The sequence below is a fragment of the Lactuca saligna genome, chromosome 4 (genome assembly GCF_052625555.1).
Source record: "Lactuca saligna cultivar CGN05327 chromosome 4, ASM5262555v1, whole genome shotgun sequence".
In the NCBI taxonomy this organism is placed as follows: Eukaryota; Viridiplantae; Streptophyta; class Magnoliopsida; order Asterales; family Asteraceae; genus Lactuca; species Lactuca saligna.
Window position 1 is genome coordinate 121683520 of NC_136420.1, and position 18793 is coordinate 121702312.

Here is an 18793-nt window from a genome sequence, read left to right on the forward strand (position 1 = left end):
CTTATTTGTACCCACTTTATTTAGGCTTGACACCCTAATATCTGAAAATAATGCATCATATTTGTTGAAATGCCCTATGAAGATATGGTCCTTAAACTCCCCTAATGCCTAATGGACTAACATTAAGTCAAGAATTTGCAATTTAGGTTTATGTAATAGAAATAATTACTTATTTGTCAAGAATGTCATGCTATTTACTTATTATGTGGTCGACTTTTATTTTTATAAATCATATTCTTCGTTTAAAAAGATATATAACACAAATAAGTATGGAAACAAACTAATTTCAATTACATATATATAATAATACACTTTCAAACATAAACGTAAACCCTGACCCCCTAACGAAATAGAATACACTCTAAAACGTAAACATAAACCCCATAAATCCTGAACCCTAATAAAATAGAATACACTCTAAAACATATACATAAACCCCGTAAATCCTAATAATTAAGCGATCGATCGCAAGTATGTTATATATGCCTATATAGTACACATTTAAGTTATTCCATAGTGGCTCCCGTAGGTTTTTTGGTAGGCGCCGTACGTCTAAAGTACAAGGAATTGAAAAAAGTACCATTTGACATGACACATTTTTAGATTTTTTCGTGGTAAGCCACCACTTCTTTTATATTCCTTCTTCGACTACTACTTGTTTGTGTCCCCACAACGGAGCATATATATGATGTTAACTGAAGTACAAACGCTTAAAAGATGCATTTTAGATGCCAAATAACATTTCCAAAATCCAAAAACACATCGAAATCAAAGGAACATTTCCGAAATGGATGCATGGAATAGTACATTTTGCGGGCATACTCTTAAAACAACCTCTTTAAAACCAATGCAGTATGACACGCATAGACACAATAAGGATTATACGTAAACGTTAAAACTCTGAGTTTCGGACCCGAAAATCCAAAGAAGACTATCATCATGCAGATTAACGTTACCAGCGCTTAACAAAGACAGTATATTACAATATAATAGCATAACACATTGTCATTTTCGGAGAAGAAAAAACCAACGAATCTAAACATTTATAGGGTAGGGGTTGAGAGTTAAGACTTGAGAGAGGTTATTAAAGGAAAAGGTGCAAATGGAAATGAAACCCACATTATATATTTTCCGAAATCATTCGGACTCAATGGTCATCTCTGTATTTGGCAAAAAATTGGGTCTACAATTATTCGTAGACATTTATGTTAATCATCTCTATCTTTTTTTATTCATTTTTAAATAACTAAAATAAAAAAGTACTAAATAAAAATCGATATATGGGAAAGTCAACAAGCAATTCGGAATTTCTACCTTAGTTTTGTAGGATAATTAATTCAAAGAAAGGTTCTTTGATAAGATTTGAGATTTCAAGCCCCAAAATCCCATTGCTGATCATGCACATTCCAAACTTGCACATATGTAAATCATCCTCCCAATCTTAATTTGTATCATCAAAAAAAGAAAAATAATTAAAGTTGAAACCACTAATATCTTCTTTTTTGTCTTCATCTTAAACATGAAAACCAAAAATCTAAACAAAAAGTAAGTAAAAGAATATAATAAGACAAGAAGAACAACATTAAAACTATATAAGATTTTTCAGGAGGGTAACCAATTATCCCAAATGATTTACATCATACCACAAATCCCGGTATAATTCCATTTAACAAAAATCAAAAACCTCAAAAGGGAAAAAGATTATTACCTACTCTCTCTTCAGCAAAAAAAATTTAATAAATTAGAAATTAGAATTATCCCTTTATCACTAAAGAACAAAATATTCAAAAACCACCTCCAATCTCCATTCTCCAATCCCCAATTTCCAAAACCCCTACAACTCCATCTTCACCACCGATCTCGGAGAAGAATATTCCGGCGAATACTCCGGCGAACATTCCGGCGACCCATACTTCAACCAATCCTTAGCACAATAAAGCGCCTCAACTGTCGAAGGTCTTAACGAACTTCTATATCTATCCATCTTCCTACATCTCATATCAAACACCGATTCCTTTCCAACCGTAGACACCGGAATACACAAAATATCCGATGCCATTTTCGACAATGTCGGGTACTTTTTCCGGTTCAATTTCCACCACCCCAACACATCGAATTCCTGCATCCGGGGTAACACCGATTCCTCCAAGTACTGATCCAATTCCGGTTTCATATTCCCATGACTCGTGATTCCGGAGATGTAAACTTCGAAATCCGAAAGCTCGTCACTTGTCGATAAAAAAATCTCGTTTTCATCAACTTCGGTTTTCAAAATCTCGCAATGAAGTCTCGTTTCTTCTTCGAACCCTTCGTTTCCATTGACAACAAAAGTTGGAGGCGGAAGCATTTGAACAACATAATCAAGGAAAAGCTCGTAGACTCCATCATTCACTGTTTTGATCCAATCAGCAGCTGCGTATTCTCCATAGATTCTTGAGAAACTGAACTCCACAAGCTTCATTTTAAATCGAGGATCCATGACAACAGCAATTGAGAACACGAGAAACGAATCTTTCCAGTATCTATTGAATCTTTCATACATTGGTGTGATTAAACTTCTTACAAATGAATCATCACTTAATGTTCCATTTTTAAGCTCGAGTTGTAGCTTCCATACTTCATGAAAGAACGCGTTTGAAGTCGGATACGTGGGACCCGTTAAGATGTTAGCAGCATCGATCAAAAGTTTCAAGAATGTACAGAGGATTTCGAGTTCTTTCCATTCGTTCATTGTGAGGGTAATTTGGTAATTTGGGTCGTAAGCGTCTAAACAAGAGAACACTTCTTTTAATTCACATGCAGCGATTAGCATATGATAAGTTGTGTTCCATTGATTTTGGTCATCAAGAACGAGAGATTTTGTGCTTGGGACTTGAAGTTTTAGTTTAAGACCATTAAATGTTTCTTGGGTACCCTCGAGTAAGACAACATATTTTACACTCTCGCGAACTTTTTTAACAGTTTCCGATAATGCCCCTAGGGAATCTTGAGCGAGTTGACACAACACACGCGCGTAACAGTTCCCAATCAAGAGTTTTCCATTAAGAATCAAAGGGTTTTTTTCGGAAAGTAAACGTTTCATATTCTTTCTCACCTCTTTATTAGCAAAAGATTCATCAAGAGTTATAGCAAATAACTTGTTTTCAAGATTCCAATCGGAAATACACGAGAGAATCGCGTGGTTAAAAGCCGATTCCGATTCCGGAAACGGCAACAACACGATTCCGAGGATCCTTCGATGGAGTTTCCAATCATCATCAATGAATTGACCTGTTATGAAAGCATACCCTACACTTTGATCTGTTGACCACATATCTAACGAAAGGTTGACTCTTCCATTGACACTGTTTACAAGATTCAAAAGGGTTTGTTTTTCTCTCTTGTATAACTCTACACATTCTTTTTCGATACCATCCAGGGGTATTTTTGGGAATTGGGGTTGAAGGGCTCTTACAGAGTTTAAAAAGGCAGGGCATTCCACTATGGTAAGAGGGTATTCATGCATTATAATCATCTTGGCTATATCATGTCTGCATCGATTATGGTAAAAAGAGATGCTATTTGATGTGGTTTTATGGCGTTTTCTTGGAAGATCGTTGACTTCTTGACTTTCATTAAGGGTGAGAGGGGTCAATGACAAGAGTTGACCATCTTGCTGATTGGTGCGGCCCACAGGGCAGATTCCCAATGCGATGTGGCGTTTTAGGTGGCTTGTGCCAGCTAACTTTGAGCCTGTGATATAAGAGAATACCTTTTTGCATTGCATACAACGGGCTTTTGTACATTCAGCATTAATGGTTTCTATTGTGAAGTGTTCCCAAACTATGGATTTCTTTCTTCTTCTTTTACTATTCATTTCTGCATCCGCATTTGGGGGTTCAGCATTGTTTGTAGGGTTAGCCATGTATATATAGTAAGTTCTGCAATATACGAAAAGTGTATATAATAATATATTATACGCATTCATGGGATTTATTAATGGGGAGACATGGAAATGCGGAAATAATCTGAAAATAGAACAGGAAAGATAACATGATGAATGTTTAGATTGTTATGTTTTTTACTTGTGATTCTTTCTTTGTTTGCGAGATTGGTTTTTTTATTGTTTATTAGATATAGAATATGTATGTGAATTTTAAGTATCAATCACTACAGTTGATCCTATCGTACACTCGTAAATGATCAGATAATTACTTGATTGACTGAATATAATCTTGAACCTAAAGCTTATCAGGTATCACTTAGAAGTAATAAGTAAATGCTTGAATAGAGTTCAATTTGAAGTCTGGAAAAATCAACAATGACAGACCCCTAAATCGTCAAAAGGAGGAATTTTCATTATGTCAATAGTAAGGGCACAATGGTTAGAGTTGAATTTGGAAAGATAGGCAAGAGCAAATTAAACAAAACTATGGATAGCAGGACAGACTGTTTCCAAATTATATGATTAGTTTGCTAATAGTGCAACCCTGCATAGACAAGGACTGAAAAGAACTGTTTCTTCATAAAAGCATCAATCATGGAGGCAAAACAAGACAATGGGAACAACAAGAGCACGATAACAAATATGCACATTCTGCAATCTGCGTAGATCAACAACCAGCAAACGTATAGGGCCAAAATCACACAACAAATCCTCGAGATACATGACATGATCAATGAAAACGAAAGAAAAAAAAAATAATTCACTTGTTATGTATTTAAAATTAAGCGATTTATGACGACTATACAACGAAGAGAGATATAAAATCAAGGAAGGCAACCAACATGTCGATCATGATCAAAACATGTCTCGATAACAAAACAAGCCGTACACAGAAGCAATCATCCAAAGGGTTTAAGTTTTGAAATTAGCATGCACGATTTTAGTCGAATAAAACTAACCGTTGAGGCGGCAGCGATCGATAAAAGAGGTTAAACAGTCGCGCTTGAGAAATCTTCCAAAAATTTTGAAGCTAGGGTTTAAGGTCTTCGATTTATATAGTATTTTCCTGAAAGAATAATAATAATCAGAAATAAAAACAAAAAAACTCCGGAGGTTTTTGGAGGTTGAAGAAGATCGAATGGATGATGGGCTTACAGTTTTGGGGGCTGCGCTTAAACCCTAGTAGTCCAAAGGCCTGATTTCATAGGTCCATTTATATCACTTGGCGCCGATAAATCTCAGCCCACCGCCCTTGATTTCATTCAATCTCAGCCGTTCAAAAACTTTGACCTCACGCCTTTGAACTGTTTGACTTTTATTTTTATTTTTTATACGGCGAATTAATAATATCCACGACATTTTATAAGAAAGACCACATTGTTAGCCAAATAAGTTAGATTTAATGTTTTAAAAATCGGTTTGAACCGGTCAGTCGAACCGGTTGGATTGGGAACAGGAGGAGATAGCGGTTTTAACTATCATCGATTTTACATCGATTTTTGAACTAGATTGAATCGTCCAGTTAAAAAAAAAAAAAAAAAAACGGTTAAACCAAATAAAAACACATTGAAATGAACAATTTATATAATAAACTTTGATTATTATTTTCATATGTATTTAGTTTTTTCTAAATAAAAACATATGGTAAATGTTATAAAGTTTTTTAAACTATTTGAATTCATCAAAAACTATATTTTGTTTTGGTATTATACTTTACTAGGGGTGAGATCCGTGTAATACACGAGTTTTTTTTTTAAAAAAAAGTAATATATTTTGTTAAACATTAAACGTTAATAATTTACAAAACTGAATTTAGAAAGAATATCAATATTAGCTGTGAATAAACCAATTTTTGGGAAGTTTCTGTATTTTATCGTGAATTCAAAATGGATTGTCCGAAAATTATGTTTTTCAATTAATAAAGTTGATTTGAATTTAAATTGAATTTAATACATTAAGGGACAAATTATGTGAGGATTTATGGAGACATTTAAGTTTCCTTATTTTGTTTATTATATTTTTAGATTAGATTTTTTTTTTATAATTTAATAACAAAGCCAAAAAAAACCACAATTTGCCAATTGGATTTAAATGAAATTGAAAAAATTAAAAAAAAATGACATGTGACATATTGAATTAGGTGATGATATGTGACAAAAAACCTTCATTTATTAAGTAGGATTTTATTTTAGACGTATATTGATTGATGTAAAATACTAAAACTTATGGTTATGTATTATTTTAATGTATTTGATTGATCTACAACTTATTTTTATATGTATTTTTAATGTTTGAACTTGTAAACATCAAATCAATTATTTATATATGTATGTATGTGGAGGAAAATATAAGTAAACAGACAAATTATAGAAACCGGTTGACCCGACGGTCAAACCGATTAAACCGGTTGAACTGGGAATCAGTCACCATACCGGTTCAACTAAAAAAAATTGATTTTTAAAACATTGGTTAGACTTGTCCTTTTTAAGTTTTAATCATTTAAAAAAAATCTTAAATTATAAATAAAAGAGTTTGAAGGTCTAATCATAAGAATGTTTTTTTTTAATAAATTATTAATTAGCATACTCATACGAATTCATTCACTTGAAAATAAAATGTTTTTAATTTATACATCTTTAATTTTAATTGAAAAAGAAAAACATAATAAATATATATAAGTCAAAAACACATTTTTAAATGTATGGATCAAAGTAGAAATATCAACTCCCATAAACAACTTGACTCGATCAAAAACATAAGTAGAAATATCAACTCCCATAAACAATTTGACTCGATGAAATAACTTCATGTATTATAGGGTTTTGTTTGTAACATAATATTGGATTTGACTTGACTGGGTACGAAGATACTACAGTGGTTTGAAACGGGTTAAAGGGACATTACTAGTCAAGATTTCTAAATCTATTTACGGACTAGACAAGATTTTTAAATCTATTTACAGTGATGAAGATAAAGAAAACATTCAAGAGTAAATTACACGAATAGTCCTTATGGTTTAGGTTAATTTGCGTGTTTGGTTGCTAACTTATTTTTTTTAACTAAGAAGGTCCCTACTATTTGTTTTTGTTACGCGTTTGGTCCCTATCTTACCTAAAAAGACTATTTTATCCTTGATTTTTTGATTTATTTAAATAATCACACCCCCAATCTCATATACATCATCTTACCTTAGCTACCCTATCATTTTTTCCAATTTAAATAAAAGTCTTTTTATGTAAGATAGGGACCAAACGTGTAACAAAAACAAACAGTACGGACCAAGCGCGTAACAAAAACAAATAGTAAGGACCTTCCGAGTTAAAAAAATAAGTTAGGGACCAAACGCACAAATTATCCCAAACCATAGGGACCATTCGTGTAATTTACTCAACATTCAATTATTTTGAGAAGAGATCGAGAATGAATTAATGTCCTATATTACTATACATCTTTCTAGTAGCACAAAAAGTCAGAATATGTATCATAAATATTGATTTTTGTTTCGGTCCAATTCATATGAATCACAATACATGTTATTTTTTGTTTTAGTCGTGTGTGACAAATCAGGCCAAAGGTTTGTAGGCCTAACCATGAGAAATACTAGGCATGATCTATATGTTTTTGGTTATGTATTGATGGTGATATTAATATTAGATCGTTGAGATGTAAGGTTGTTTAAGGAAAGTAAATACATTATCATGCAATTAATATGTTACTTTATTGAGCAAAAACATTATATTGTTGCTATAAGGGATTAATAGCTTGCTCGTGTGCTTAGGTGCATGTTTATCTTATGTGTCATGATCAATTTATGTGTGTTTTCAGATTCTCATATGTCAACAACGTTGATTATATGTTTAAATTGCAATCAAATAACATATATTGTATGATATATTAAGTATGTATTATCGTTCCACTGATTTATTTATTTTTATTTATTTATTTATTTTTATTTTTTTGTGAAACAATACCTAATTCTGCAATCAAGAAATTAAGGAGCCTAAATGCATTTTGTAACACCCGTGACTTGAGGTAATGATAATTATTCAATATTCTTTCTAATTAATTGTTGGACTATGAGATTAAGGTTGGATTATTCAGTTGGGCCCTTAGTGAGTGGGCTACTATATATTTGGGCTATCTGAAGACGTATGATGGGCATAAGCTTATCGTACGCCGAGCGTAGTGGCAGTATTGGATGCGGAGGGTCGATACGCGTACGCGGACAGACTCAAATCCTTAGTTTTTAAGATTTAACCCATATAAATACCTCATTATGTCCTAAACCCTAGCCTCCTTACCAGCCTCTCAAACTTAGAAACCCTAGAAAACCTAACATTCCTCATATTGTGTGATTTGATCTAGTGAAACCTATTTTGGTGGTTTAAAGATTGGAAGGAGAAAAAAGAAGTTGGTGAAGAGGAACTTATGTAGCTTGAGCTCAAGGATATGAGATATCATCATCATCCAGTACTCTTTTGAGGTAAAAAAGCTCACAACTTGCCTCATGTATGGTTAGATCTATGGTAAAGGTGTTTTGGATCTGTTTGGTCCCAATAATGGATTTTTATGGTACAAGTATGTTTCTAGGCTTAGGCTTGCCACCCTTAGTGTTATATGAGTCCCAAGAACCCTATTCGTGCTATGAACTTCATCGATGTAAAAGGCATTCTGGATTTTGCGGACAAGTGGGGAAATTCCCTAAAAAGAAAATGGTTGCTTGGTATATGCTATGACACTTTATGGAGCATTTGGAATGCAAGAAATGACCAACTTTTCAACAAGATATCCCTTCCATCTAAAGTGGATGATATGTTTAAAACAATGGTGTATGTTTGGTTCAAGCATATGAGCTCTAATATGGGTTTTATTTGGCGTATCGGTGCAATTGTCCGTTGTTATGCCTGTAAATTAAAACTTTTGCTCATTCCTCGCTTAGCTTATTGCTAGCATGGTTCCCTTTTACTTTTATCAATATATTCATTTGTCGATTCCAAAAAAATCTAATTTGATTTATTGGTTTGAATTAAATCGGTTATTTTATGCGCACCTACTCGTCGCTACATTTACAAAGACATCGAAATTATCAATCTTAGATTAGAAGAGCAAAAACAACTCCACTTGTATACTCTTTGGATAGGATAAGTTAGTTAGAGTGAGTCCAACTAATTATTAAGTTTGTAAGCGGTTAAAAATATTGTGATTTATCCGAGAAGTAAAAATTGAAATCAAGTACTACAATTTACTTCTATCTTTAAAATTTCCTCATTGTAATGGATCTAGTCGAAGTTGGATATGTATCTGTCGTGTAGATGTAGCCTCGTTATAAGGTAAACCACATAAAATCATGGTGCTTGATTGCAACATTTCTTCTAGACTTTTCTATAATTCCGGATTATACTTCTATTTTTGAATTATTAGAAGTTATCTTGAATAAGAATTGTTTCAATAATTTTCTTTTATCGAAGTATATTTTGTTCCACCAATTGTAATTGTGTAAGTATATACGGAGCTCAAGTTTGTCTCTTCAAAATAGCCCTTGTAGAGAGAAGAGAGACTCAAATATGTATAGACACTTATTTGATTGTGTCACACCGATATAAATATACTAACACTCCCCTCAAAGAGTCAAACTCGATGATGATAAATAGGGATCTGTTGAACCACAGGTTTGCAGGTATGCAGGACACCGACTCTGATATCATTTAAGAATATGTGGAGCCCAAAGTTGTCTCTTTAAAAATGTCATTGTGTAAAGAAGAGAAACTCCAACATATATATATATATATATATATATATATATATATATATATATACACACACACACACACACACACATAAACTAGACCATGTGACACCAATATGAAATACACTAACACCAAACACCCATTGTAATAACCCAAAAATAATGATAAAATTTTTCGTTTTTTAAAAATCATTAGTTCCATACATTAGACGTCTCAAAGTCAACCACAATACAAAATGTCAAAACATTAGAGTACAAATAATCATAAGTGCAAAATCATGAGGGGGAATGCTATGTCATCATGTTGGGCCCTTCCCTTTCGTATCGGAAGTACCTAAAATCATAAACATAAACTGTAAGCACAAAGTTTAGTGAGTTCCCCAAAGTACCACATACAACTGAGTCTAGCCCTGGGGTATATTCCAACCCAATATACAATCATGGGCTTAGCATTGGGGTCTCTTTCAACCCATCCCATACTCATGGGCTAGCCCATAGGTTTATTTCAACCCAATCATACAATAATGGGCCTAGCCATGGGGTTTATTTCAACCCAATCATACAAACATGTAAGAGTCACAAGGACATCTAACATCCTACATACACAATTTAGTGGGTCGACATTGGTGTCTTCAATCGACAAGCACAGTGAGAAGACTCACCTCTAACTGAAGATAATCGAATCACACACTCTAGTTGCTTCTACCACAACTCCTCACACTGATCATAACCCAAAATCAACCCTTATTAATATTAGGGTTTTAACCCATAATCAATGGTCTAAATCATATTTTATCTTAATAAGGGAAAAATACCATTTTCGCCCTTCCCATACACGACCCAACTGTTCAAGGCCCAAAAATGGCCCAAATGGGTTTCTGGGATTACGCCATGCGTACTCCCCATTACGCCCTGCATACAGCGAGATCACAGAAAAGGTAACGAGACAAAACCCGCTATAACGAGTGTACTTACGGGTTACGCCCCAACGTAATCCCCTGTTGTCCAAGACCATACTTTTAGCTCTTAATGTTTATAGACCAAATACCCAACTTATAGATTTTGATCTTGGGGAGGCCTTAAATGATTAAGTGACAACTTTAAGCTTTTACATGGTTTAATAGAGCCCAACATCAAACCCTAAGTCTACGCATCCTTAAATGATCTCAAACTCCTATATGAGTGGGAAATAAAAAGGACTTCCTTTTTATGACTTAAAATCCATAAAACATCATAAAGTAGCAAACTTGAGTCTTGGAGTAACTTTTACGCACAAGGACCAAACGATGGGACCAAATTTATGAAAAACTAACCCTAACCTAGATCTAAACCAAATAACCACAAAAGTGTGAGCTTTATACCTCTAGAAGATTGCAAATGGAAAGAAGACTATGGACCCACAAGCTCCAAGCTCACCAAACACCAATAATGAAATCTTTCTTTTTCTACAAAGCACCAAAATCACTCTAGAGGTCCAAAAGAAACTTTCAAGGGTTAAGGTTTCGAAATGAGGGAATGGGGGAGTGGAGGCTGAGGGTAAGGAATGTATCAAAGGTATAATGTCCTTTAAATATGGTCCAAACCCTAAAAATTAGGCTTTAGGACCTGCATGAGTACGCCCTGCGTACCACTAGAGTACGCCCAATGTACTCAAAGGAACCTCGTCATCCACTTAATGAGTTACATATGGCATACCTACAGGGTACGCCCTGCGTAAGGACCAAATTGCAACTTTTTTAAACTTTAAACTAAAATGGAAAATTACTCGGAACACGAATCTCACACCTACGGTCACCCTTACAAGATAAAATGATTAATTTTGTTTGTTATGGCTTCTTAGTTCCATAAATAAGTGTAACACTATAAAATTTGGACATGAAACGGAGAGCAAATAAATGTAACACTATAAAATTTAGACAGGAAATGGAGAGCAAATAAATGTAACACTATAAAATTTGGATAGGAAAGCAAATAAATGTAACACTATAATATTTGGACATGCAATGGTGAGCGGTGACTATGATGAGTTAGTTGATGTGTGCCACTTCAAAGGCGACAACACACTCATTAGGCAATCAAGCTAGTGACTATATGAAGAGTGTTGAAACATGGCAAATGAGAAAAAAACATAATTAGCCAAAACCAACTCCTATATTCTTTTGCAAAGTTTGTTCGTTTTAACAAGTAAATATTTTGCACATTTAAATGTATTTTGTTGCTTTTGAAAGTGTTACATATTATAAACATGTCATGCCATGTGTGAATGCATTATAAGGAAAATAAGGAAATGATTATTTGTTGCTAAACATTGATATTAAGTGTCGGTTTTAGTTTCCAAATGAATTAATATTTGACTTGTTAGTATTTTAGAGTTCTAGACTATTTCCAACGTTATCAAGTTCCTATCATTTTTTGCACAAAATATATATAATAACATGGCAATTAAATTAAAATGAAATACATATATTTATGACTTGTTTGGTAACGAGTTTATGGGAGGCTTTAACTTTTAGTTTCTAACAAAAATAAATAAATAAATAAATAAAAATAAACAAGAAGTTTTGTTTGAAAATATGAACTTTTAGTTTTTTGTTTAAACTTTAAATAAAAAACTTCAAATCTAAAAACTATTTCATATATAACGTTTAAAAAAATAAATTATTGAGTTTTTAAATTAATTTCCAGAATTGTCCTTAATAAAATTAATACATTCTATTTTAATTGTCGTTTTATATAATTTATTATATAATAAATAAAAACTATAGTTTTCACTAGGGATGTAAACGAACACGAACTAGACGTGTTCATATTTGTTCATTTAAGTTAACCGAATAAATAAACGAACACGAACGGATAAACGAACGAATTTTCTTGTTCATGTTCGTTCGTTTAACAAATTGCATTATTCATATTTGTTTGTTTATGTTCGTGAATATACTAAATGAACATAAACGAACAGACATAAATGAACAAAGATAAACAAACATAATTCAAACATATATGAACATATAATATAGTAATGTAATCAAATACAATTAAACATATATATGGACATTAAAAAAACTTATATGAACGAACATAAACAAGTGTAAACGAACAAAATAAACGAACGTTCACGAACATAATTGAACAAACAAGATCATTATTCATGTTCATTCATTTAATTAAACTAACAAAAATTTGTATTAATCTTCATTCATTTATTAAATAAACGAACATAAATGAACTTTCTGCTGATCGGTTCACGAACAGTTCGTTAAACGTTTGGTTCGTTTACAGTCATAGTTTTCACAACTTGCAGCTATCACTTTAATTTAGTTTTGACAAAAAAAAAAAAAAAAAAAAAAAAAAAAAAAAAAAAAAAAATCTTAAACTCGAAACGATCACAAATGGCACACGAAAGTAAAAACTGATGAATTATATATAAGTAGAACAATTATACAACTTGGTTTTATTACATCTACTAAACAAAATCAATATGGTTTTGCGATAGAAAGTAACATCACTATCCAAACGAAGAGACAGCTGCGAATTTATTATTATTATTTTTTTTTTCTATTTTATTTTGTTTAAAAAAGGAGTCCAAGAACACGATGAGTGATGTATCTTTCTACGATTACGGTTCTTCTGATCCGGCGATCTCCGGTTCCCTCTATGGAGATTCGCTTTCTCGGTTGGCAGCCGCAGTTGAGCATGATGATGGGCTTTATTGCATCAGGCCGCCGGAGCACCGCCATGACGGCACTTCTCCTCTTCCTCTAGGCATGGACTGGAGTTTCGCCCCTCTTATTTGGGTACTTCGACACCTCTGTGCATTTCCACAGCTTTATCATGTTTTCGATGATTCCAATTCCAATTCTAAACCTAAAAATTTCATTCATAGAACTAGAAATAAGAAATCTCTATGCAGGAAGGCAGAAACTCTGTTTGGCCCCATGATTTACACAAAGGATGGAGTTACTGTGTCACAATTCCTTCCTTGATCAGTGGCATACCGACTGCTGGCTCTTCGGACGCTGTGGTATGTCTTTTTGATTCTCAGTTAATAAAATACGAATCCAAGTAATTTAACATGTAATCAGCTAGTTTCTTACTGTATCTATGTGATAATTTCATGAATTTTTTCTATGATGTGATACATGTTGATGTTTATGTTCTTCATGCAGTTTTATGGTGTTAAAGTTGGCATACAATCACCTGAAGGAATCACCACAACTCGAACAGTTCCAAGAAGATTTAACGAGTTCTTAAACCTATATTCCGAGGTTCTTCATGAATTTATTATCTTTTTCGTTTCCAAAAATTATCAATTTTCTAATATTTCATTTCTTTTTGCAGCTTAGAAAGGGATATCCTAAGAAAAATTTGCCCCGACCTCCCCCAAAGAGGTTTGTGAAAGCAAAAAGCAAGAAAGTTTTGGTAGATGTATGCTCTTTTTTCACAAGTTTTTGCATCCTTTTTTTATTTATAGAAATAAATTCATAAGATTTGTTATATGATTCTTAATATTTTATCAGAGAATTTGTGCTTTGGAGTGTTGGATGACAAAACTATTGTCAGATATTGATGTGTCCAGAAGTGCTCCTGTGGCAATCTTTTTGGAGTTAGAAGCAGCTGCAAGAGAAGGCATGTTTCTCTTTCTATTTCCATTTCTTTTAACTATTAAATAATAAATTTAATATTTTATATAATTGTATAAACTATTCAATTGGTATTTCAGCATGCAATGAGTTGAATCAGAATGATCCTGCTGACATGGACAAGAGTTCTTCCTATGAAACATCTGATCTTACTTCTTCATCTCTCGAAAAGGAGAATTCTGATGAACTTAATTCAATCAACAAACATTACACTGATGCTTCAAATGTAAATACAAATCATGATGATGAAGATGAAAGAGATTCCAATTCAGGGTTAAAAAGTGAACAAAATGGTGTAAACATTGAAGATCTGATTAGAAGATTAAATGAAGAAACTGTTGCAAGACAATACTTCACAACAAAAGTCAAAGATTTGGAAATGGAACTTGAAACAAGAATTCAAAGCAACAAAAACATGGAAGAGCTTCGAAGAAAGTGTATGGAATTGGATTTGAGATTGACAATTGAACAGGTAAATTTACTTTTTAGACCTTTTTGTAAACATGGCAAATAATGTATTGGAAATAATATAATACATATTAGGAGGCTAGAGCATATGCAGAATCAATGAAAGAAACCATGATCCAAAAGAATGAATTGTTGATGAAAGAGATTGAGATTTTGAGGAAAGAGAAAGAAGAGATGGAATTGAAAGTTAAATCTTTTAGTAAAATTTCAGAAGATAAATTACTGGTGGATACTTGTGTATCACTATCAGATACCATTGATGTGTTGGAAACATCGGATACCCAAATTGGTCTTATACTTGCAGGAGAGGTAACTAAATTTACACTTTTGGCCCAAGTTTTAATTTTTGTTACGAATTTGGTACGCGTTTTAAATATTGTTATGGATATGGGCATTTAACAGGCAGGGGTTGTTGGTGAAAATGGTGACAATGGTAATGAAGATGATGATGATGAGTTGAGGAAGTTGTTAGGTGATATTTTAATTGAGAATGCAAAGTTGAGAGAACAAGTGAATTCTGTGATTAGTCATGCTCTTAGTAAACCTGTTAAATGAAATAACGATAATGTAATCTACACTTACTATTGAAAATACTTGTGGAGATATGTATAAAGGAATGTAATAATATATTTAGTTGAGCTCATGGAATCTGAAAACGAAAATCATTTATATCTTTGGACCACTTTTGCATACACATGGTTATTGGTAAAACACAAGAATGTAGTTTATTTTCTATCGTTTTATCGATTTAATAACAACTCATTTTTCACGGTGTTATCAATATAAAAGTTCAAGAAAAAAACGTTAATTTGTTCATTTTGCTTATGATCCTACATTTGAAGACTCCAAGTTACATCAACTTCAACTGATCCTTGAGGGTTTACTAACTAGTCACATCGAGCAACGTTCCTCTTTGTCACATTTCAACAAACATCATAGAAGTTGTATTTTGGTGGAATACGAATTATGAGCAAACAATTGGTGTCCTCTTTCAAGTGTTATTTCTTACTCATGTAAGTTTATTGCCTAAATATCAAGCTTATACTTTAGCATTATCCACACAATGCGAGTCAAAATTATATAATGAAGCTTTCAAATCCTTAGAATGGACGACTGCTATGTATGAAGAATTAAAAGTAGCTTTAGAGGTAAATAATTTTTTTTTGAAAGGTAAATAATTAATACTTATAAAAAAGGGTGTTAAGGGATTTAATCAACAAAAAACGTGTTAGAAATTTTGAATACATTTTTATCAGTAATTAAATTCGTCACAATTAAATTGTTTTTAGCATTATCAACATAAAATTCATGGGCTTATGCCTCGTGATGTTTGTTGCATTTCAATCTAAGTCGTTATCGCGGTCAAAAATATAATGGCGGTCACCAGCCGCTATTTGATATCGCGGTTCTCACGGCGGTATAGCGGTGATATAGCGTTTTTTCTGTTATTTAGAATTTATATATATTACAGTATTAATCAGTAAATTATACTTTAAAGTTCAACCCAATCCAGTTAATTAGTTAATCAGTAAATCATAATTCACATATCATATTTAGTTAATCATAATTCACATATCATAATTAGTTAATTATACTTCACAAACCGGTTACCAATGCCCTAGTTAATCATATTTTAACACAGTCAACAAGAAAACATATGCAATACTTACTATTTTATCATACTTTAACACAATTACAATTATCAAATGAAACGATTAAGTAATTTGATAGTTAATCATAATGTAATACTTCAAGTTTTCGACACAATTAGTAAGACAACATATACATGGATTATAGGGATGAGCAAAAACCGAACCGAAAACCGAAAAATCGAAAAAAACCAACATAAACGCAACTGAAAAACCAAAACCAAAGCAATAACCGACGGTTTAGGTTTGAATTTTATAAAAATCGAAAAATGACGATTTGGTTTGGTTTTGACGTATAAAACCGCCCATGAAAACTGAACCGACCCACATATATATTATTTATATTATGATTTAAACTTTTAATTTTAGACTTTAGACTTTATCTCTTTAATACTTTATGTTTATTTTCAACAAACTGTTAATGGTGTTAAACTTTGATATTTTAAACACTTTTATGCTTTTATAATACTAGAATTCGTAGTCTTTATTTTAGTATATTTAAAGTAGATGCAATACTATTTATCGCAACGTATTTTCACTAGATTTGAACCCAAAAACTAGAAAAAAAAACAGGAGCTCATAAACCCATGGTTTAAAACCGAAAACCCATAAACCCAACCCAGAAAACCGAAAAATTGACCAATGCAAAAACCGAACCTATATGGTTTTAAAAACCAAAAAACCGACTTTTTACGGTTTGATTTGGTTTTAGCCAAAAACCGACCCAAACTGACCCATGCTTATCCCTAATGGATTCAATGGAAGTCATGATAGTCACAAAATTACAAATTTTCAATAGAATGATACAAAAGTTTTGGTTTGAACTAAGAAAAAATAATTTTATTCGATGGAATGGTACACAAAAAAAGTTTTTTTTTTTTTTTTTTTTTTATGTAAAATAGTCCAAAAATAGAATTTATTCATATAGCGGTTATAGCACCACTATAGCGGTGACCATAATCGCGGTAAATCGCAACACTTCTAAACGTTATTTTTAAATAACGTTTCCTTACATCCGCTAACCACTACAACGTAGCTATTGACTACATAGATCTTAATGAACAACACCTTCTTAAGGTGGATGGGTGATGGGGGGATAGTAAATCAATTTTTTCTCCAAAGGAGTCCATCGTCCTAAAGAAGTGAGTAGTGGGAGAAAATAGTAAATGATGTTTGGTATTTGGTGGGGGTAGAAGTGGGCCTAGTCTCTCTCTCTCTCTATATATATATATATATATATATATATATATATATATATATATATATATATATATATATATATATATATATATATATATATATATATATATATACTAGCAGTGCACCCGCGCAAAGCGGCGGGACGTGTAAATTCTTTTAGTGATATGTTTCCTCTACAAAAATGTTATGTTACAAAAGAAAGTACACGTCGAAGACAAAATAATCAAACTATGGTGTTATTTGGGAAATGAAGTCATTTTTTGTTCCTGGACGGTGGACTTTATAGTAGAGGAGGGAGCAAAGAGGTATATGCGATTGGAGGGATATTTGAATCAACATGCTAAATTTAAGGATATCTAAAAGGGTTCAAAATTTGAATGAATCCGAGATTTGAGAAAACCATATCAAATTGTTGAGAAATATAAGGAGATTTAATGATAAATATTTGAATTCAAAATATGGTTAAAATTTAATATTATTTTATTAATGATTACTTATACTATCAGCTTCATCATTTGAACGTCTTAAAAAAATATTATTATTATAATCAATCTATTTTTAGAAATAGTTAGATTTCTTTTATAAGATAGTAAATATATATATATATATATATATATATATATATATATATATATATATATATATATATATATATATATATATATATATATATATATATATATATATATATATATATATATATATATAAACCATAATCATGTTAGTAATAATTTAAAAATAACTTTGTATAATCTCCATTGTGTAAAGTGTAAGTTGAAATAAGAGATGGAAAAAGAATTGATTGGAATCAACGTATTTTGGATTGTGTATCGTGTAATTTGAATCGATATCTTTTGATTCCTGTAAATTAGGCCATGGAAAATGAGATGGAAAAAAAAGAGTGAAGAAACCTAAATTCATTTGAAAGTGGTGTTGATGTGAGCAATGGGGCTTCTGGTCTTTGGATAGAAAATAAGGTTGGGGTTCGGTCACATTTCATTTTTCACATTTCAAAACTTAAGAAATGGTCACACTTTACTTCATCAAACATTAATATATTATATTGTAAGAGAGAGAGAGAGAGAGAGAGAGAGAGTCGCACCTTAAAGAAGAATCGCATGGTGAAACACTTCACCCTCACCGCACCCAGGGTGTGATATTTCTA

General features: G+C 32.2%; 2 protein-coding genes across 3 annotated transcripts; one reads left to right on the forward strand and one right to left on the reverse strand.

Annotated features, from left to right (window-relative positions):
• Nucleotides 1-1570: 1570 nt before the first annotated feature.
• Nucleotides 1571-5103, reverse strand: LOC145042708 (zinc finger BED domain-containing protein DAYSLEEPER-like). The gene is made up of 3 exons (XM_078991171.1): nucleotides 5081-5103; nucleotides 4885-4991; nucleotides 1571-3920 (listed from the first exon to the last, which is right to left on the reverse strand). Exon 3 carries the CDS (start codon nucleotides 3902-3904, stop codon nucleotides 1835-1837), a length of 2070 nt encoding a protein of 689 aa, XP_078847297.1. The 5' UTR covers nucleotides 3905-3920; nucleotides 4885-4991; nucleotides 5081-5103; the 3' UTR covers nucleotides 1571-1834.
• Nucleotides 5104-13155: 8052 nt separating this feature from the next.
• Nucleotides 13156-15450, forward strand: LOC145042709 (PX domain-containing protein EREX-like). 2 transcript variants are annotated; one of them, XM_078991172.1, is made up of 8 exons: nucleotides 13156-13465; nucleotides 13582-13692; nucleotides 13838-13936; nucleotides 14010-14096; nucleotides 14189-14297; nucleotides 14392-14783; nucleotides 14855-15088; nucleotides 15182-15450. In XM_078991172.1, the coding sequence occupies exons 1-8, from the start codon at nucleotides 13265-13267 to the stop codon at nucleotides 15332-15334; spliced, it is 1386 nt and encodes a 461-aa protein (XP_078847298.1). In that variant the 5' UTR covers nucleotides 13156-13264; the 3' UTR covers nucleotides 15335-15450. The 2 variants fall into 2 exon arrangements, with proteins under 2 accessions (XP_078847298.1, XP_078847299.1); XM_078991173.1 differs by having other exon boundaries at nucleotides 13335-13465; nucleotides 13555-13692.
• Nucleotides 15451-18793: the final 3343 nt, after the last annotated feature.